The sequence below is a fragment of the Notolepis coatsorum genome (genome assembly GCF_963971535.1).
Source record: "Notolepis coatsorum genome assembly, chromosome: 19".
Taxonomy (NCBI): Eukaryota; Metazoa; Chordata; class Actinopteri; order Aulopiformes; family Paralepididae; genus Notolepis; species Notolepis coatsorum.
In genome coordinates this window covers 7,925,464-7,947,425 of record NC_140183.1, presented here as the reverse complement: position 1 = coordinate 7,947,425, position 21,962 = coordinate 7,925,464, and the positions used below count along the sequence as shown (strand labels likewise).

The 21,962-nt window shown below is 45.1% G+C and overlaps 1 protein-coding gene across 1 annotated transcript in view; it reads left to right on the top strand.

The window, feature by feature from the left end:
• LOC311246240 (V-type proton ATPase subunit C 1-A-like) overlaps positions 1-21,962 on the top strand; it is a 57,239-nt gene that overhangs the window by 11,564 nt on the left and 23,713 nt on the right. Inside the window, exons 5-10 of the mRNA XM_084336364.1 lie at positions 12,440-12,534; positions 15,096-15,187; positions 17,536-17,634; positions 17,906-17,974; positions 19,012-19,104; positions 21,115-21,208. Coding sequence (XP_084192490.1) covers positions 12,440-12,534; positions 15,096-15,187; positions 17,536-17,634; positions 17,906-17,974; positions 19,012-19,104; positions 21,115-21,208 — 542 coding nt within the window. The remainder of the gene's footprint in view (positions 1-12,439; positions 12,535-15,095; positions 15,188-17,535; positions 17,635-17,905; positions 17,975-19,011; positions 19,105-21,114; positions 21,209-21,962) is intronic.

The window sequence follows — 21,962 nt, the reverse complement described above, 5'->3', positions numbered from 1 at the left end:
ATTGTCTCATTATTAGATAGATAGGTTGATACTTTATTGATCCCCGGAGGGAAATTTAAGTAGACAGTAATTAAGTATTGAAAAACGTCCTAATAGTGGGCTACTCACCTAATGCATGGCTGAACGTTAGAAGTGTGTCCCCGTCAATCATCACTGCCAGATCAGACTTAATTTAATCGGCTATGGTCTCCTATCATCTCTCCACATCGGACGTGGTTGTCATAAGATGGACTGATATCCGCTCCGTTCTTCTTACAGAGCAAAATTAGCGGCTTAAACTTATTGAAAGGAAGTTCTTCTTTGGCGATGCAATAGGCCACATTCAGTTTCGTTTCGATTGTTCGCTAGGAATTATGGGATTTGGTGTTGGTTGTATGGACTCTACGCAGATGGGGACATGGTATTTAATCGTACGATAGACTACAACTACCAAGTAGAATAGCGTGGCCCAGATTCACTTCACAGTACACGCAAATATTTTTTTAACACACAGACTATCACAGTAAATTCATTAATCGCAGACAGATTTTTTCATAGCACCGCAACATTATGTTGCACTGTACAGCCCTGGTATTTTTTTTTATCCAATTTGTATGGATTAATTTAGGAGTGAAATGCGAATGAAGGGTTGAAATCACTACTCGCAAGGTTGCCCCCAAATATTATTTCCCACTCGCACAGGCCAAATTAAGGGGCAATTTGCGATAACCTTGTCGCACTGTACAGCCCTGGCCAGGGTTTCTGCGGGTGGCTGCAGTACTCTCTTCTGAGGTGTTGACTGGTAGACTTCTGGTAGATCCTGCTGGACGTCACTCACTTCACCATCATTTATAAATGACGGAGCATGAATAAAGAAAATTATTATTCATAATTGTAACTGAGGGGTACAATTCCCTGACTGTATTACTAGATATGATACTTACTACCACTACCTTTGTACTTTATATTCGGCCACCCAGTACTCGGCATAAATATATTATGATAAACACTCTCACGTAGATGAAACGGATCCAACACAAATGTACGAAGTCGAAGTATGTATTTATTCCTACACAGCAATGGTGTGTAGAGCAAGCACTTAATCACTTAATTACATTTATGAATTGAAATAGTATGCACTTTTATGGCAAAGAGTATTCGTCGGTATATCAATAGAGAATGTCCAATCTCTGATGGCGCAGGTGGTAAATATACGACCTGGAATAGTTAAGGAATAACAGCAATGATACTTTAATGATTATAAGACTGGATACACTAGGGGGGTTAATCCGGTCGCTTGTAAGACAACAGGAGTAGGAGGGGGGGGGGGGTAGAGTCTGGCTGCCTCGTCCGGCCAAGGGTATCCTGGGTGAACCCACAGTTGTGCAGCTCGGTGCGCCAGCGATCCTTGGACCACAGATGAAAGCAGGTGGACTCTCTGTGAGCCGGCTCTCTCCGGTCCACGGGGGAGAGACGTGAAGCGACCTCGTCTTGCAGAGCGTCTCCTCACCTTGCGTCCTCTCCAGGGGGGGGGGTTCCAACACACGGCAGTGTCGGGGGTCTTTATCCATGGAATAATCACTGTACACAAAGCATAATCCGTGCCTGGGAAGGCGGGCTGTCGTCGGTAGAATAATCCGGTATACAGGTCCACTCGCTCGTCGGCTCTGGGGCTCCTCGGATGCAGTCTCACATGGGGTCGACCATCCTGGATAAGCAGCCAGTTCTCTGCCCGAAACGATGGGGTACTGACTACGATAGTATTCTCACCGCACGAAGCACTATATATTAACAGACTATTATTAGCTTAATAGACTACGTCCAACTCGACGATATAGTGCCAAATATGACTATTCAAATATTAATATACACGATGTCTCAATACCGATGGTAGGCCGAACTTGGCCTTACTCCCACACGTGGCGTCGCGGGGAGGCTTTACGTCTGTCACTCTATTGGAGGGTAAGAAACTGGACTGAAAAGGAAGTCCTACTTTAGTAGCGCAGTATATATACGCACTATGAACAAATAGTACCGTTAGTGGTGCGGTAGCCAGATTCCTACGCGGAACTAGGACTTGTTCGTACATGTTGAGCGGTACCTTTGAACTGGGTCTGGGGGGTATGGCAGCCTGGCACCAAGGTCTCGACCAATAGTAGAATGGAGACTATTATGGGATGTTCAGTAGGCTAGAATGGATATTCAATGCATATTGTACAAGGAATATACAAGGGATATCAGGGAATATTAGAGAATATACAAATACAATTAAATATATATATATAAATAAATATATATATTCGGTTTAATCTGGCCCTTCACAACAGCCACCCCCTGATTGGTCCCAGACCTAATCAGTTAAGCAGAGACAGATTAATCGCGTTGTCTATTTACACATAAGGGTTTGCTGTAGGGGTCAGTCAACTTCACAAAGTCATAGGGTTATAGGGTCATGGTCATCATCGATTGTGTCTGGCAGTCGGGGCAGTTCTATGAGCCTCGCCACGGGACGGGTGTAAGTGCGACCCTGGACAAGCACTTCAGCTGCTCGGACCTTGCCGTCGGCACCGGTGATCACTTTGCTTACGCGGCCGGCCGGCCACATAGCTCTGGGCAGTGATTGATCAATAATCATGACGACTGTTCCTTCTGTCAAATTGTCTCTCTCCTTTACCCACTTCTGGCGGGTCTGTAGAGACGGTAGGTAGTGCAGTAGGAAACTGCTCCAAAACTTGTCGGCTAATACTTGGCTGTACCTCCACATTCGTCGGCCGTTCGCTTCTTCAGGCCGGTACATTGTCTGGGGTAACGCGGGATCTAGCCGCCCCATCAGGAGTGTGTTGGGGGTAACTGGGTCGATATCCGCCACATCGCTGGAGACGTAGCCGAGGGGCTTAGAGTTCAATACTCCCTCAATCTCCGTGAGGACTGTCATTTGTTGTGCACTCTCTATGGTAGTGCAATCATCTATGTTGGGGTCTGCGGAGATAACAGTGCTCAATCCACAGAACACAGGCTTCTTATTCTCAGCCTCCTCCTGACTGGCTTCCCTCGGGATAGGCGTGGGCCACTCTCCTTCCGGGAGCTTTAGGAATGCTGGGCCGTCACTGTAGACATTGCGACGGGTGAGGTCATCTAGGGGCATTCCCCGGGTGATGACGTCAGCTGGGTTCTGTTTTGTATCAACGTAGCGCCACTCTGTTTCTCCGGTTAACTCTTCGGTTAAGTCTTGAATCTCGGTGACTCTGACTCCCACGAAGACTTTGTACTTGCATGAGTCCGATTTGATCCAGGCGAGTACTGTCGTGGAATCTGACCACAGGATTGTTCTAGACACCGGTATGGTGAGCTCACGTTGGATGAGCGTGGCTAGGTGCGCTCCGGCTAGGGCTGCGCAGAGCTCTAGGCGTGGGATAGATTGTTGCTTGCGTGGGGCTATTCTCGAGCGGGCGAGGACAAATGCTGTGTAGATCTCTCCCCCCTCTTCTTGGGCCCGCAAGTAGGCTACTGATCTGTATGCGACCTCTGAGGCGTCACTGAAGACGTGTAAGTCCATTTTACATGTCTCTGGCCTCACCGTGGGTGGGAAGTAGCTTCGGCGCATATTAACGCCTGGGAGTGAGTGGAGCTCCATCTCCCACTCTCTCCAGGTGGATGCAAGGTGTGCGGGAATGGGGTCGTCCCAGCCCTGGTCCTTGTCCCACAATGCTCGTACAATCATTTTTGCCCTGGTGGTGTACGGTAGAATACATCCTAGCGGGTCATATTGTCGGGCGAGTGTTGTGTACACACTCCGTCTGGTGGTCGGCGCCGCCGCCGGCCTTCCCTGCTCCGTAGTCAGGGGCTTGTGTCTGTAGTGAAGCGAATCTGTTTTGAATCGCCACACCAATCCCAGGGTCATCTCCTGGGCTTCTCCCGGGATTGTAGCCATCCAGGTCTCGCTGCTGGCTGCCTTGTCCTCGGAGGAGAGGCTGCGCAGTACTTGCGGATCGCTGCTGGCCCACTGCCTGAGATCAAAGCCGCCTTTGATCAATGAGGCGCGGAGTTTAATCAGGAGAGCCTCGGCTTCTTCCTGGGTTGAAAGGCTTTGTAGACAGTTGTCTACGTAGAAGCTGTTCTTTACGCTGTGTCGGACCTCTTCGTCCGCTGCTGGGTCCTCTGCTACATGTTTCTGTAGTGCAAATGTAGCACAGCAGGGGCTGCACGTCGTTCCGAAGGGGAGGACTTCCCATTGGTAGATGGCTGGGTGCTCATCTCCTGGCTTCTCTCTCCATAGGAACCGTAACAGGGGCTTGTCCTCCTCTACTAATCTCACCTGCAGGAACATTCCTTTAATGTCCCCGCTGATGGCCACCTTTTCCTGGCGGAAGCGGAGTAGAACGCCGAGTAGGGAGGGGCCGAGTGTGGGACCGGGCAGTAACTCTTTATTCAGATTTTGGGATCCGATCTGGTAGCTGCAGTTAAATACTATGCGGTCTTTACCGTTGTGATGGACCTTGTGGTGAGGCACGTACCACGATTCAGTGGTCTGGTCAGCCTCTTTAATGTCCATCTTTGTGACGTGTCCCGCTGTGATGAGCTTCTCAATCTCAGCGCGGTATACACTCTCTTGGGCGGGGTTCTTGGCTAAGCGCCGCTCCGTGTTCAGCAGGTACCGTTCTGTGGCGTCTGTCTTGGCGTGGAAAGTAGGCATTCCTTCTCGCCGCAGGAGTGGCGTGGCGTATCTCAACACGCCGTTGACCGGGACTCTCTTGGTCCCTGTCTCGAGGAGGTGAATGGCGTAAATGTCATCTTTAGAGCGAATGTCTTTCTTTCCGTTCTTAAAGGGCATTTGTTCCAAGGTCCATAACCGCTCTACGTGTTGCAGGAGTGCGGTTTCTCCCTCTGTGACTCAGGAGTGGAGACATCTAGTGGCTGTACTTCGGTTGAGAGATTTGGCGAGCGGGCCTTGGAGAGTCCATCCCAAACGGGTCTCGACTGCTGCAGGACAGCCTCGGGGTCCGGTATGAACCCGGTCTATCGGGACAATGAGGTCTGCATGGTCGGAGCCTATCAACAGGGTCGGCATAGCATTGTCTATGAGCGGGATCGGTAACTTGCGCAGATGTGCATATTTCTCCATCAGCTTGGCGACGGGGTATGTGTACCGCGACAGTCCTATTTCTTGGCTGGTGAAAGCGTCTGTAATCTGGTACCGTCGCTCAGGCTGGCCGCTTGCTGCGATAGAGAATGAGACATTCTCGCCCTTTATCGTCTTCAAATCTCGTCTTATTGTCCGAATTGTCATTTGGGTTTCGCTTCCCCGCAGCCCTAGCTGGGCCGCAGCGGAGGCGAGCAGAAGGGTCTTCTTTGACCCGTCATCGAGGACGGCGTAAGTGTCCAGGACTTTATTCTGGTAGCTTAGTGTCACACGCACTACTTTTAGGAGTACTCGGGCTCCACTGCTGCTGGCGGGATCGATGTACATGACGCTCGCTTTGCTGCTGGATGGTGCGGGTGAAGGGCGCCGTCTGTTACTGTCGTGAAGTATGTCCAGATGGGCTCCATCGCACTTGGTGCACCTTTTCTTTAAGCGGCATTCGGCTGCCATGTGTGAGCGCGCACAGCGAAAACAGCGCTTGTTGGACTTTATCCATTGACTTGCTTCCTCCGCGTTCAGCTTGGGGAAGGAGTCACATTGCGCTAGCCAGTGTTCTTTCTCACAGTAGGGGCACACTATCTTCCACTTCTCCGTTCTGGAGGGGGTACTGTGGCTCCTGCTGCTCGGTACTGACTCCGATTGGTGCATCACAGTCACCGGTCTTCTTCCATCATTTAGTCGTCTGGTTCCTTCTCTGGAGCCAGGGGTGCTCCGTCCGAATGTATCTAGCCGTAGGCTGCTGACTTCTCTCGCCAGGAAGTCTGCTAGATCGAGGAGGTTCGGTTCGGGGCCATTCGGGTCTCGGTGGTCTCTCTGTCGCCTAAAACGCTCCTGTCGAGCGGGCGGCAGCTTCTCCAAGATCCTTTCCACATTTGAGTTGGCGTAAAGTTCATGCCTCCCCTTCTCTCTCTGCGCTCCCAACATCCCTACCAGGGACTGCACTCTGATGGACAGGTCGTCCAGTGCTCGATTGTCTATTGCTGGGGGTAAGCGGTCGATGTGTCGGATCTCCTGGATCACGTAATCCCATATGCGCCCATACCTCTGGTCCAATGCTACCAGCGCTGCTGTGTATGGGGTGGTGGAAGTCGCGTAGGCGAGCGCTATATTATGTGCGCGGGGTACCTTTAAGTGCTTCAGTAGGATGGCGTATTTATGGCGTTCATCCAATACATCCACCAACATGGTCTCCAGACACATGCGGAGTTCTGTATACTGGGCCCGGTTCTCTTGGGTGAAGTCGGGTACCATAGGCGGGCCAATGTATGACGCTGACTGTGGATACATCGGCGAGCGTTGGGGGAGAGGCCTCCTAGGCGAGTCTCCTCCCGCTCCTTGGTATGGGCTGGTACCGGCAGTGTACCATGGCCCGCTTGTCCAGGTGCTGTTCCTCGGTGCGGGTCGTGCGTCGTGCTCACCCGGGTATAGAGTCGGGGGTCTGTAGCGCAGCTCCGCGGGAGTATAGCCTGGGCTGTACCGGACCTCCTGGTCCGGTAGAGTACTGTGCTGTCGTCGGGCGTGGTTCTCCTCCTCTTCCTCTTCGTCTTCAGTTAGGTCATCCAGTGCTTGTAGTCTCTGGTTTAGCCTCTCCACAGGATATGCTGCTCCTTCCCGGTTGCTAGGTCTCGCTTGGACCGGTGGGGGGAGGTGGTCTGTGGGGGGTATAGACCTCGTCTGTTGGTCAAGTTCAGGGTTGTTTACTCGGCTAGGGGATGCCGCCCTGGAGGTGTGTCTAGACGAGTTCCTGGAGCCTCTGGCGGAGGGAGAGGGTGTTGTCCGTCTGATCAGCTGTTCTATTAGTTGCGCTTGCTGTCTGTCGCGCTCTGCGTCCCGTAGAGCACCAGCAGCTGCTCGCTGGCTGTCTGCTCGGTCTCGGGCCACATTCTCTTCCCTCTGAATGCGTCTTATTTCTAGACGTATATGCTCTTCTTCGCTCCGCTGCTGGATCTGCAGTCGGTCGCGTTCAGCAGCGGCGTTCAGGCTGATGAGGAAGGCCTGCTGTAGGGTCCTCTCTGCCTCGCTGGGAGAAGGCGGTTGTATAGGGGAGCCTTCCCTCGGGGTACTCCTTGCGGAGCCTTGGAGCTCTATCTCCACGGTGCTATCCCCGTCTTCTTCCGTGCCGAGTTCTCTCTCGGTAGCGTTGTATTCCTCCCGGGACTCATCGGGGACTACTTCTTCAGTACTGGCGGGGTGTGAAGTCATGTCTGGTTCCCACTGGTCCCCACCGTGAACTTGGTCAGTTACATTAGAACCCGTAGGGGCCTCTATGGTCGGGGTAGTCTGGGCGTTGGGGTTAGACATACTTTTACTTTCTAGTTTTACCGCGTTTACTGTTAGTAGAAGACTAGGTTGTTGACTGACAGCGTAAGCCTCTAAGTACTGAGGGAGCCGTCGTTCGCGCTGCAGGTGTTGGTTAGGAGGATCGTTTCGTGGAGTGTTCATCATAGGCCATTTCAATATTAATAACACTATATTAATATTACACTAATTACCATCCGGCTCGAAGGACCAATTGTAACTGAGGGGTACAATTCCCTGACTGTATTACTAGATATGATACTTACTACCACTACCTTTGTACTTTATATTCGGCCACCCAGTACTCGGCATAAATATATTATGATAAACACTCTCACGTAGATGAAACGGATCCAACACAAATGTACAAAGTCGAAGTATGTATTTATTCCTACACAGCAATGGTGTGTAGAGCAAGCACTTAATCACTTAATTACATTTATGAATTGAAATAGTATGCACTTTTATGGCAAAGAGTATTCGTCGGTATATCAATAGAGAATGTCCAATCTCTGATGGCGCAGGTGGTAAATATACGACCTGGAATAGTTAAGGAATAACAGCAATGATACTTTAATGATTATAAGACTGGATACACTAGGGGGGTTAATCCGGTCGCTTGTAAGACAACAGGAGTAGGAGGGGGGGGGTAGAGTCTGGCTGCCTCGTCCGGCCAAGGGTATCCTGGGTGAACCCACAGTTGTGCAGCTCGGTGCGCCAGCGATCCTTGGACCACAGATGAAAGCAGGTGGACTCTCTGTGAGCCGGCTCTCTCCGGTCCACGGGGGAGAGACGTGAAGCGACCTCGTCTTGCAGAGCGTCTCCTCACCTTGCGTCCTCTCCAGGGGGGGGGGTTCCAACACACGGCAGTGTCGGGGGTCTTTATCCATGGAATAATCACTGTACACAAAGCATAATCCGTGCCTGGGAAGGCGGGCTGTCGTCGGTAGAATAATCCGGTATACAGGTCCACTCGCTCGTCGGCTCTGGGGCTCCTCGGATGCAGTCTCACATGGGGTCGACCATCCTGGATAAGCAGCCAGTTCTCTGCCCGAAACGATGGGGTACTGACTACGATAGTATTCTCACCGCACGAAGCACTATATATTAACAGACTATTATTAGCTTAATAGACTACGTCCAACTCGACGATATAGTGCCAAATATGACTATTCAAATATTAATATACACGATGTCTCAATACCGATGGTAGGCCGAACTTGGCCTTACTCCCACACGTGGCGTCGCGGGGAGGCTTTACGTCTGTCACTCTATTGGAGGGTAAGAAACTGGACTGAAAAGGAAGTCCTACTTTAGTAGCGCAGTATATATACGCACTATGAACAAATAGTACCGTTAGTGGTGCGGTAGCCAGATTCCTACGCGGAACTAGGACTTGTTCGTACATGTTGAGCGGTACGTTTGAACTGGGTCTGGGGGGTATGGCAGCCTGGCACCAAGGTCTCGACCAATAGTAGAATGGAGACTATTATGGGATGTTCAGTAGGCTAGAATGGATATTCAATGCATATTGTACAAGGAATATACAAGGGATATCAGGGAATATTAGAGAATATACAAATACAATTAAATATATATATATAAATAAATATATATATTCGGTTTAATCTGGCCCTTCACAACAATAATACATACATGAAGGCAATATATTTGTAATGCATTACATCTGATCCAACATATTCAACGGCATATGAAAACAATACCATATTAGATAATATTATTGAAATACAGTATAATAAAGGAAAGGTAATGGCACCAGGCAAATTCGGTTTGCATATTGGTATAACGTTAGCTAGCTAGATCGAGCAGTGCTCTGTAATGCCTGGGTTGAAAGGCTTGGTGATAGTAGCCTATATAAACTGGCTAAACAATGAAGACACTTTTATGCTCTTTTGATCATAGACCTGTTCATATGACCTGAACTCCTGAGTAAACAAAATAGGTTAGCCATTTTACGAGTAGCCTAATGTAGTCTTGTTTATTATATAACGCTGACTCGTCCAAACCCTGTTGGCGTGCATCACAGTCACGAAGCGGGCTAGCGTTACATAATAAAAGACTCATAATAATACCACAAGTGTGGATTCACTCGTCCAAACCCTGTTGGCGTGCAGCACAGTCACGATATGGGCTAATGTAACGCCAGTCAGCAAGCGAAATTAGCATTGAATCAAAAGCCAAGGGATGAGGGACCGCTGAGGAATATTATACTAGGTCGGATAGTCCAGCAAAGTTACGTCCTATTCATCAATCTCACAATATTCGCTAACGTTAGACAGATGGAATACAGCCTTCCATCTAAAAACATAAATGAAAACTTACCACAGTCATGGTATCCATAATAACTTCAATCGGTTCGGATCCTTTGAATGAAATGAAAATGTAAACACTGGCCTCGACGTTAGCACTGCGTTGCGTGAAATCACTGAGCCCAGATAGGAGTGGTTAGGCAAAAAATAATTCCGAGTATATCTGCTTAGAAAACGTAAATGTCTAATTCAATTATTTTTTATTTCTCCACATGGTAAATACACAGGTCACAACATGTTTACAGGAACGTTTTGGAGTTGTATTTGGAGTGTATTTCGTGACTGTTGGGAAGTAGGCTGGGAACTAGGCTGCTGGAGGAACCTACTTCCAGTGACTGACGCTAAGCTAGGCTAACGGTGCGGGCGTTCCCTAAGCCTAATGCATGCACAGAGAAGACAAAGGTATGTATCTTCTTGTCTAACTCCAGGGAAGATGGCAAATAAGCTAATTTCCCAAAATGTTGGCGTTTTCCTATATCAACAGAGGTAAAGTCACAGCTCTGATATCCTTAATATCAACAGAGGTAAAGTCACAGTTCTCAAGTTCAAGTTTGTTTATTAGTTGTCACAATAAAATACACATACTTTATAGATTGGAGTGCAGTTAGCGTGTCTACCTTCTGTGAACATTTAGCAACAATCCGCGTTGCAAACGGATTCAAAATGGCGGAGCCATATCCATTATAAGAATGGAACTGTACATACAGTAGATTTCATTCTCGGTTCTTCATGCACGCCTGGTGATACTAAATCCTAATTGAACGCTGCCATTTGAAAGAGGAGATTTGGCCCGATCCATAGGTGTGCGAGTTGGCTATAATAAGGTCATTTATAGGCCTGATATTCTATATTCTATAATAATTTTTCAAATGGCATGTGTCCCGGGCGGCTGGGTGGCGCAGTGGACATTGCGCTCGTCACCAACGCAAGATACACCGGGTTCGAATCTGGCTGTCGGCGTTGCCTCCGGCTTGGGCCGGCCGTCATACTAACTCAATTGGCAGAGTTAGCGGGTGGAAGTCGATGGGTGGTAATCTGGATGTTGTGGACAGCGACTCCTATAGGTCGGTTGGGGGACGCCTGCACAGCAGAGACAGGAAATGGCGGGGGTAGTGTGAGCCTCCCACACGTTACACCTCGCCAATGAGAGTCCGTGCTGGCAGGTGAAAAGATGTGACAGGCTGCCTCCTCGTGTATCGGAGGGGACACGTGATGCAAGGCTTCTATCCTCCCTATAACCGGCCAGTGGGGGACATATGCGAGCAACGTTCAAGACAGGGGAGGGGAGAATTGGCATAGCGAAAAAAAATTGGATGGGAGAAAAATAGAAAGAGAGAAAAAGTGGAAAAAAAAAATGGCATGTGTCCGGATGGCAGAATTCAGTACTGTATCTACAAAACCTGCTTAGATTCTTTGTACACATGATCTCAAGAAGGTGCTGAACGAGCTCAGTGGCAGTGTTTCATGTCTGGTCATTTTTAGCATGGTGTTATTCACTGTCAAAGATGCAAAGAAAAATCATAATTTATATTCTCCTTTGTTTCATCACAATTTACTCAAGCCTAGTAACAGACACAATATTTCTGACACTGGGAATACATTCCATGAGGTCCATAAATGTCCCTAGATACCAAGAACATGCAAATGGACCTTGTAGAAGTGGAGCAATCTTCCATTTACTTATTTACCATTTATGTATTTTTAGGCGGATTTTCTGAAAATAGGGCTAGTGCACTTCCAGTGCCACGCCTCTTACTCATCGTTAACCCCTGATGCCACAGGTTAACCCCATGTAAACGGTCACCTTGTTTGTAGAGCTAAATCTATATTCTATATTATAGCCATGGATTCAATACTATAGTCATTTGACACTGGGTTTCTTCCGGTCAAGATGCAAAAAATAAATATGTTTTCCATCGATACGTTCCCGTGTTATACCGTGGTGAATATAAGTATGGTTTTAGAGCCAGCCGTCTAGGGTATTTCATGAAATGCTGAGTAATAGCACGCAACGTGTATTACATTGTGGACTCTACCATTCCTCGCCTGAACCCGTTTTTGTTCCGGATTCAAGGCCACATTATCGGTATTATGTTCCATCATGAATGCATGAAAGGGGGTGGGGTCGTTTCTGATTGTTCGAGCGTCGACATTCGCATTGAACACTAGAAACGGTTACCAGCCCGATCGGTATGAAAGCATTGCAGGATCAGGCTATAATTGACGTCGAATCGCTCTTACCTTCGGCCAAAAGTAATTCAAAAAGAATATTCCAATTTCTTGATCGCCATCTGGTAGATCCAATCCCAATTTGATCGACGTTATAAATGGCCATAACATACGGATCAAGCATAATTGACGTGCTTCGATGTGACCGGCTGGACTGTGTCGCTTCCCGTGAACAGAGAAGGAAATTTGAGACCTGGGGATTTTCCACAGCAGAGGACACAGTGTTGGAAATGTAGCTCAATACCGCCGCCTGGTAGGATGTGGCCGGTACTGCACCTTTGGATTCCCACTATGCATTTTCAGCCAAAACGCATCACCCTGAGAATTAATCGGGTATTAAAATCGATTGGGCCTCAGAAACGAGTTAGCACGTGAATGGCACTGAATGTGTTAACATGTTAATATCCACAGAGGTAAAGACACTCTCGGTTCAGTAACTGTTTTGATTGGTTGTCTCTTCCAGTTGATCTTATCACCTACATCGTCAGGTTCCAGTGGGACATGGCCAAGTACCCCATCAAGCAGTCTCTGAAGAACATCTCAGACATCATCTCCAAGGTTTGTACCCCATCAAGCAGTCTCTGAAGAACATCTCAGACAAGGTTTGTCTCTCGGTTCGACAGGAAAGTGTTTTTCTACGTTATCTAGATGTTATCAGAACAACCATCTCTACGTTATCTAGATGCTATCAGAACAACCATCTCTACGCTATCTAGATGTTATCAGAACAACCATCTCTACGTTATCTAGATGTTATCAGAACAACCATCTCTACGTTATCTAGATGTTATCAGAACAACCATCTCTACGTTATCTAGATGTTATCAGAACAACCATCTCTACGTTATCTAGATGTTATCAGAACAACCATCTCTACGTTATCTAGATGTTATCAGAACAACCATCTCTACGTTATCTAGATGTTATCAGAACAACCATCTCTACGTTATCTAGATGTTATCAGAACAACCATCTCTACGTTATCTAGATGTTATCAGAACAACCATCTCTACGTTATCTAGATGTTATCAGAACAACCATCTCTACGTTATCTAGATGTTATCAGAACAACCATCTCTACGTTATCTAGATGTTATCAGAACAACCATCTCTACGTTATCTAGATGTTATCAGAACAACCATCTCTACGTTATCTAGATGTTATCAGAACAACCATCTCTACGTTATCTAGATGCTATCAGAAGAACCATCTCTACGTTATCTAGATGCTATCAGAACAACCATCTCTACGCTATCTAGATGTTATCGGAACAACCATCTCTACTTTATCAGAAGAACCATCTCTACGTTATCTAGATGCTTTCAAAAAAAGTTTATTTGGCCAGGCCGCGTGTATCACTTCCGCAACGGATTTAGTTGGATTTCGGTTTCCGGGTTCGCCTGATTGGCCGCGACGGCCACGTGACACGCCGTGGCAGCGGCAGAGGCGGCAGACGCTGCTGTGTTTCACTGCCGCTTTCCCACTTCAACGCCAGAGCAATATTGTCGCGCCATCTTCTGAGTGCAGACGCGCTGCTGTTTAATCACTTTTCCCACTTCAATGACAGAGCTGCTGTTTAATAATATTGTCGCGTTGTGGAAAGCAGGATGAGAGAGCATTTGCACTGCAACTCGTACACCTTACATTTCTGCTTTGCACTATAGCGTATTGTATATTAGTACATTGCATAGTATATTGTATATTGTATGGTACAGTAACGGTCTCTGGCGTGCAACAGTAAGAAGCATTTGCACTGCAACTCGTACACTTTACTGTAAATTGTACCTCATCCCATTTCTGCTTTGCACTATAGCGTATTGTATATTAGTACATTGCATAGTATATTGTATGGTAACAGTCTCTGGAGCGTGCCAGTAAGGCGCATTTGCACTGCAACTCGTACACCTTACTGTAAATTGTACCTCATCCCATTGCTGCGTTGCACTATAGCGTATTGTATATTAGTACATTGCATAGTATATTGTATGGTAACTCAGTTACTTCTATTCTGCATCGAACATTGTACATATGTCTATACTGAACAGCGTGACCTCTATTTTTACTTCTATTTTACATGCTATACTATTTTATTTCATACTTATCTTGTCTAGCACAGTCTCTAACAGTAACAGTAACAAGCATTTTGGATAAAAGTATTCTGTACTTCTGTATGACAACAATGTATGCCTTTCAAATGTTAAATGATAAATGATTAAATGATACACACTGAAATCTACGCTCTCTCATCCTGCTTTCCACAACGCGACAATATTATTAAACAGCAGCTCTGTCATTGAAGTGGGAAAAGTGAGCATTAAACAGCAGCTCTGTCATTGAAGTGGGGAAAGTGAGCATTAAACAGCAGCTCTGTCATTGAAGTGGGGAAAGTGAGCATTAAACAGCAGCTCTGTCATTGAAGTGGGAAAAGTGAGCATTAAACAGCAGCTCTGTCATTGAAGTGGGAAAAGTGAGCATTAAACAGCAGCTCTGTCATTGAAGTGGGAAAAGTGATTAAACAGCAGCGCGTCTGCACGCGACGTGGCCGTCGCGGCCAATCAGGCGAACCCGGAAACCGAAATCCAACTAAATCCGTTGCGGAAGTGATACACGCGGCCTGGCCGTCTTTTCATATAGAGCATCCCACCAATGGAACTCAATTCCTCAAACAATTAGAGTGTCCACATCATATCATTCATTCAAGTGCAGGGTTAGGGAATGGCTCATTGAAAACCAGCATTGTCAACACTGAGGTGTCTGTGTGTGTATGTGTGTGTGTGGATATGGTGCGTCTGTCTATGTCTGGGTCTCTTAATATGTCATGATGTGCTCTGTCCTTGTGTCCATGACTGTATTGTGACCTGTATCCCTATCGTATGTCTATGTGCTTTTGTTGTGTTTTTATTCTAATGTTATTTATCTTGATTTTATTCAGTTTTTATTGCTAACCCTTTTTTCACACAGGATTTTAGCCTGTACTTTCTGGCAAGGGGACTGCCAATGGAAATTAGCCTTTTGGGTGCATTTACATTTGTAAAATGTTTTATTAATGTACACTGTCCCCCTTGATCAAATAAAGTAAACCTAAACCTAACCTAAACCATCTCTTCATCTCTTGCAGCAAGTCAGTCAGATTGACAACGACCTGAAGGCCAGAGCCTCCGCTTACAACAACCTGAAGGGGACCCTGCAGAACCTGGAGAGGAAGAACGCGTGAGTTCACCTGCTTCCATAAACACATACTCTACTGCTTCCATAAACACATCCTCTACTGCTTCCATAAACACATACTCTACTGCTTCCATAAACACATCCTCTACTGCTTCCATAAACACATCCTCTACTGCTTCCATAAACACATACTGTGCTGTTTCTATAAACACATACTCTACTGCTTCCATAAACACATCCTCTACTGCTTCCATAAACACATACTGTACTGTTTCTATAAACACATCCTCTACTGCTTCCATAAACACATACTGTGCTGTTTCTATAAACACATACTCTACTGTTTCTATAAACACATACTCTACTGCTTCCATAAACACATACTGTACTGTTTCTATAAACACATACTGTACTGCTTCTATAAACACATACTGTACTGCTTCTATAAACACATACTGTACCGTTTCTATAAACACATACTGTACTGCTTCTATAAACACATACTGTACTGTTTCCATAAACACATACTGTAAGGACAAATATAAAATAAAAAGTCGATTATATCTGTTAAAGGGGCAAAACTATGGAATCACTTTGACAAAGAAGTAAAAATGTGTAGTTATGTGTAGAAATTACTCAAATATAAGGTGATACATAAATATAAAACCTCATTATTATCCTAATTATATTTGATCTATAACATAACTGTATTCAAATAGTGACAAAGGGAAAAAGAAAAAACATATATATAAAAAAAAAAAACATAAATAAATGTGTATACGTTTTGTACATAAAACTATGAAACGTTTGTAACCTTTGCTAAATGATATACTGAATTATGTTTCTTTTTTGTATTTTTACGTGTGTAAATAATGTTATGTAAAACGGGTAGGCAATTATAAGCCTCGGCTTCAGCCTACACCTTTTCGGTAATTTTATTTCTTTCGTCTTTTTTTATTTTTTTTTTAGTTCTACTACTATGCTTTGTAAAAGAAGACCGAAATAAAATCATTCATTCATACTGCTTCTATAAACACATACTGTACTGCTTCTATAAACACACACTGTACTACTACCTACTATGCTAACATGTCTATACTACTATGCACTCAGAGTGTCAAACTAGGCACTGCTAGATGAACAATACCACTTACCCTTAGCCGCCAGAGCTGAACCCCTCCTTCTGACTTGGGTTAGGGTTAGCTTACGTCTAAACGTAAAGCTAAATGACTAAATGTAAGTGGATTTAACCTGGTGGATTATACTTGGAAAACACTTAATAGTTTCTAAAACGTCATGATACCTCAGACTTTATGCGGTAGTGGCACTTAACATGGGTTAAGTGCTAGGGTTAGTGTTAGTGGCTCAGTAGGTAGACCAGTCGTCTGGTAATCTGGACGTTCCTGGTTCGATTCCCGCTCCTCCCGGATGCTTAATTATTTAAGGTAACCAACTTGCGTCTAGCCACGCCCCCGCGGCGACGCGGCAGCGACAGCGGAGCTCTGCCGCGGCATTATGCAGCCGTAATTCCCCCTCTTTTAACATCGACGTTAGCTCAACTGGTTCGCCGCCTTGCTGTGGATCCTGCGGTGCGTTGGTGACAAGTTTGAATCCCTTCAATTTTTTTTTTTTTTTTTTTTTTTTTTATGTGCATTCTTTCGCCGGTTAAGTTTAGGCATTGTTTCGGAGTTGGTTAAGGTTAGGCATTGTTTCGGAGTTGGTTAAGGTTAGGCATTGTTTCGGAGTTGGTTAAGGTTAGAAGGGTTAAGTTTAGGCGCTGTTTCGGAGTTGGTTAAGGTTAGAGTTTGTCGCAGAGCATGGCAATAGAATGCAGCCTATTTCCGCACTGCCGCTCTCTCGCGCTGCCGCGGTCACATGGGCGTCGTGGCCAATCAGAGAAACGCTGAACACAAGTTGGTTGCCTAAAATATTGACGCCTCCCGGACAGCGCGTCGAAGTGTCCTTGAGCAAGACACTTAACCCCTAATTGCTCCCGATGTGCAGGTTGCCACCTTGCAGGGTTGCCTCTGCCGTCGGTGTGTAAATGTGTGAGTGAGTCGGTAAAATGTGAGGAACAAATTGTAAAGCGCTTTGGATAAAAGTACTATATAAATGCACCATTTACCAGCTGCTTACTGCTAGTCCACACATTCTCTCCAGTATGTGTGCTTTATGTGTAGGTTCATATGGTCGGACTCCACTCAGTTGCACTAAGTCTTCTTTCTCTCGCCCGTATTATCAAGCATGATGATCTAGGATCACAGGCCTCACGTTCTTCATTATGACCTGAAAGGTGACCGTGATCAACGCCTCTACTCAGAGATGCTTTGTAAATACTGGCCAGTGTTTACATTCCATGGTTGTGTTGTAATACTCTTGTCTTCCTCTAGCGGGAGCTTGCTGACTAGGAGTCTGGCTGACATTGTGAAGAAGGAGGACTTTGTGCTGGACTCAGAGTACCTCATCACCATGCTGGTAGTTGTACAGAAGTGGGTATTGACCTCACAAACCCCGCCCTCTTTTCTCCACCCTCACAGCTGTTGCAAAAATCTGCATTTGTGTTTTTGTCTCATTCATTCTCTTTGTGTTTTTGTCTTATTCGTTCTCTAATTCATCTGAGCTGGTTTTCTTTTCCTTCATTTGTGTTTTTACCATATTTAATATGCCTGTAGAATTCTTGTAATTTTAAACCAGAGCTTTGCTCTCAATGATGCTCGAGATGAAATACATTAAACTAAATAAAACCCTTTGTGTTTCCAGGACAGGTTACCCTGACTGGCAGAAGACGTATGAAACTCTTGCTGAGATGGTGGTGCCACGCTCCACCAAGTAAGACGGCTTTTCTTTTCTTCTCATGGTTTAACCTGGTGGTTGTTTCTTCATACTCTTGGACATGTGTAGGGGGGCTGCAACAGTGTGCACTCAATGAAAACCCATTATTACAGACCTGACCACCACAGACCTGAACAGACCTGAACAGACCTGAACACCACACCATGGTTAATGACTAGGGGTGTAACGGTACACAGAAGCCACGGTTCGGTACGTACCTCGGTATCGGGGTCACGGTTCGGTACGATTTCGGTACAACAGAAACAAATATATTTATAATTTTATTTATAATTATTATTATAATTTTTGTATAATAATTTATAATTATTATTATATATTTATGATAATTATGATAATTATTATTATTAAATATAATAATTTTCTATAGGCTTGCCGTGGTAGTCAGTGATACTGGTGTCATTCTGTGTTCAGGCATCCACTTGCCTACTGCTTAACAACTTATCCTTGCTAAGTTTCAGTTTCACTTCTAGAGAGAATTTTACTTCACAAGACTGAATACTAGAGAACAGATGTTACAACAATGGCAGAGCATTATTTGGATTTAAACACAGTAGCAGTTCAACTGGAGAGGAGCTCAGTATGTACGTTTATTTTATTTTATTTTATTTGATCAGCTCTGCCTGAGAGTCCGGCGGGGGAGAATGTTGGTGTGTGTGTTGGCGACGCGTGTGTGTGTCTTTCCATTGGCTTCATTTGTTTGACATTATTGGGCGAACAAGAAAACGAAAGAACATTGTAACATTGTAATGACCCTGCAGCTGTTCCAATGTTAATGTGCCTTTCTCCGCGCACTTTCGCCCGCTCTGAAGTCGGACTCGGTGTGCCGCGCGCTGTTCTCACACGGACACGGAACCCGCGAGTGCATGCATGCGCGACTGGTGTGTGTGCGCTGTGAGGCGTTTTCTTCATATGGCTGCACGTACCGCACCGTGACGGCCGTACCGTAAATTCGCGGGACGAATACACGTACCGTTACACCCCTATTAATGACCAGTGCTCTGCTTCTCTTCCAGTCTCCTGTTTGAAGACAACGACAGTGGACTGTTCAGCGTGACTCTGTTCAGAAAGGCCCTTGATGACTTCAGACACAAGGCCAGAGAGAACAAGTAAGAGAAACAAACAGGAAGTATAAAACAGTGAGGTTAAAAACAAAACAAACAGGAAGTATAAAACAGTGAAGTTAAAAACAAAACAAACAGGAAGTATAAAACAGTGAAGTTAAAAACAAAACAAACAGCAAGTATAAAACAGTGAAGTTAAAAACAAAACAAACGGGGAGTATAAAACAGTGAAGTTAAAAAAAATAAAAACAGGAAGTATAAAACAGTGAAGTTAAAAACAAAACAAACAGGAAGTATAAAACAGTGAAGTTAAAAACAAAACAAACAGGAAGTATAAAACAGTGAAGTTAAAAACAAAACAAACAGGGAGTATAAAACAGTGAAGTTAAAAACAAACTCTTGTGGATGAAATATCTATCCAGTAGAAAGCAATGTGTTTGTGTTGATGGTGTCAAATCTCCCTACCTTGACTGTTATACAGGCCTTCCACAGGGTTCAAGTCTTGGGCCAATACTGTTCTCATTATTTATCAATTACCTACCTGATGCATGCCAAAACACCAATGTCCAAATGTATGCTGATGACTGTGTAATCTTTACATCTGCAAAATCAATACAAGATGCCTCTGCAACTCTGACATCTGCAATGACTCATGTTCAAGACTGGCTAACAAAATCATGTCTTTCACTTAACACCAAGAAAACAGTGTGTATGATGTTCACAAAGTCACTAGTAGAGGTCACTCACTCTAATGTGTTTCTGGGAGAGGCGGAGCTGGACATTGTAAACAAGTTCAAGTATCTTGGGGTCACATTGGACTCTACATTGACCTTCAAAACTCATGTGAAGAAAGTAACAAACACAGTCAAGTTTAACATAGAAAACTTCAGGCAGATCAGGCCCTGCCTGCCAGTTAATGCTGCAAGGATGTTTCTGCATTCAATGATTTTATTTGATCACACATTGAGTACTGTTTTATCAACTGGTCTCTTTCATATGTCACTACTCTTACACCAATAGAATTACTCTACAAAAAAGCCATAAAAGTATTTGATAGGAAACCAAATTAATTTCATCACTGTAATATTTTAGAAAAACATAACATGCTAAGTTTCAAGAATTTCCAAGTTCTCAAATATACTTGCTTCATGTACAAGGTTCTGCATGGACTTGCCCCTCCCCCATTGAATGAGTTCATCCAACAAAAAGGAGACACTGGCATTACCACCAGGGCCATCAGTAGAGGGGACTGTAAGGTGCCTTTTCAGTATACTACCTTTGCTAAAACTGTGTTCTCTGTTAAAGGTGGTAACTACTGGAATAGCCTACCAGTTGTTATTAGAGTGCCCCACATACTCCATGTTCAAGACCCATCTTAAACTGCATCTTAAGGCAAACCAGACCTGTCATCATTTTTAATCTGATTTAGTTTATGTAACTTGTTTCTTGTTTTTATTGTTGTTTTTATCATTGATTGTCACAATGCTTTTACCCTAAGCAGGCTATTTATTTATTGAAAGAGTTTTGCTGTCTCCTGTTTAGGGACTACAGGTGTAAATTAGCTCATGCTACAGCCCTGCATGTTTACATTTTGTATTTTGTACTTGATGTTCATTAACATGTACTGTCCCTATCAAATAAACTATCAAATCAAAATCAAAATCTTTGATGTCCTCTCCTTGATGTCCTCTCCTTGTTGTTCTCTCCTTGATGTCCCCTCCTTGATGTCCTCTCCTTGATGTCCTCTCCTTGATGTCCTCTCCTTGATGTCCTCTCCTTGTTGTCCTCTCCTTGATGTCCCCTCCTTGTTGTCCTCTCCTTGTTGTCCTCTCCTTGATGTCCTCTCCTTGATGTCCTCTCCTTGATGTCCTCTCCTTGTTGTCCTCTCCCTGTTGTCCTCTCCTTGTTGTTCTCTCCTTGATGTCCTCTCCTTGTTGTCCTCTCCTTGTTGTCCTCTCCTTGATGTCCTCTCCTTGATGTCCTCTCCTTGATGTCCTCTCCTTGATGTCCTCTCCTTGTTGTCCTCTCCTTGATGTCCCCTCCTCTCGCCTGTAGGTTCACAGTGAGGGACTTCCAGTACAACGAGGAGGAGTTGAAGGCAGACAAGGAGGAGATGACTCGCCTCTCCACGGACAAGAAGAAACAGTTTGTAAGTAGATGCCTTGCATTGTGTAACTCTTTCTTCCAACATGGCTGCCTGTAACCATTGGTTACCACTTTCAAAAAGAAAATGCCTAATGCTCTGTACAGTGATAAAGTAGGTAAAACGTTAACGTATACCACCTCCTGGTCATAGAGGCTACTTCCTTCACCTCCTGGTCCAGTGATTGAGTCTCTTGAGATGTTTGAAATCACGATAGCTCGGCTGTCTAACCCTGAGATGTGGGCTACATATCCACAATGCTATGCTAGCTACATATCCACAATGCTACGCTATGCTAGCTACATATCCACAATGCTACGCTATGCTAGCTACATATCCACAATGCTAAGCTATGCCTGCTACATATCCACAATGCTATGCTAGCTACATATCCACAATGCTACGCTATGCTAGCTACATATCCACAATGCTAAGCTATGCCTGCTACATATCCACAATGCTATGCTATGCTAGCTACATATCCACAATGCTACGCTATACTAGCTACATATCCACAATGCTACACTATGCTAGCTACATATCCACAATGCTATGCTAGCTACATATCCACAATGCTACGCTATGCTAGCTACATATCCACAATGCTATGCTAGCTACATATCCACAATGCTATGCTAGCTACATATCCACAATGCTATGCTAGCTACATATCCACAATGCTACGCTATGCTAGTTACATATCCACAATGCTACGCTATGCTAGCTACATATCCACAATGCTATGCTATGCTAGCTACAT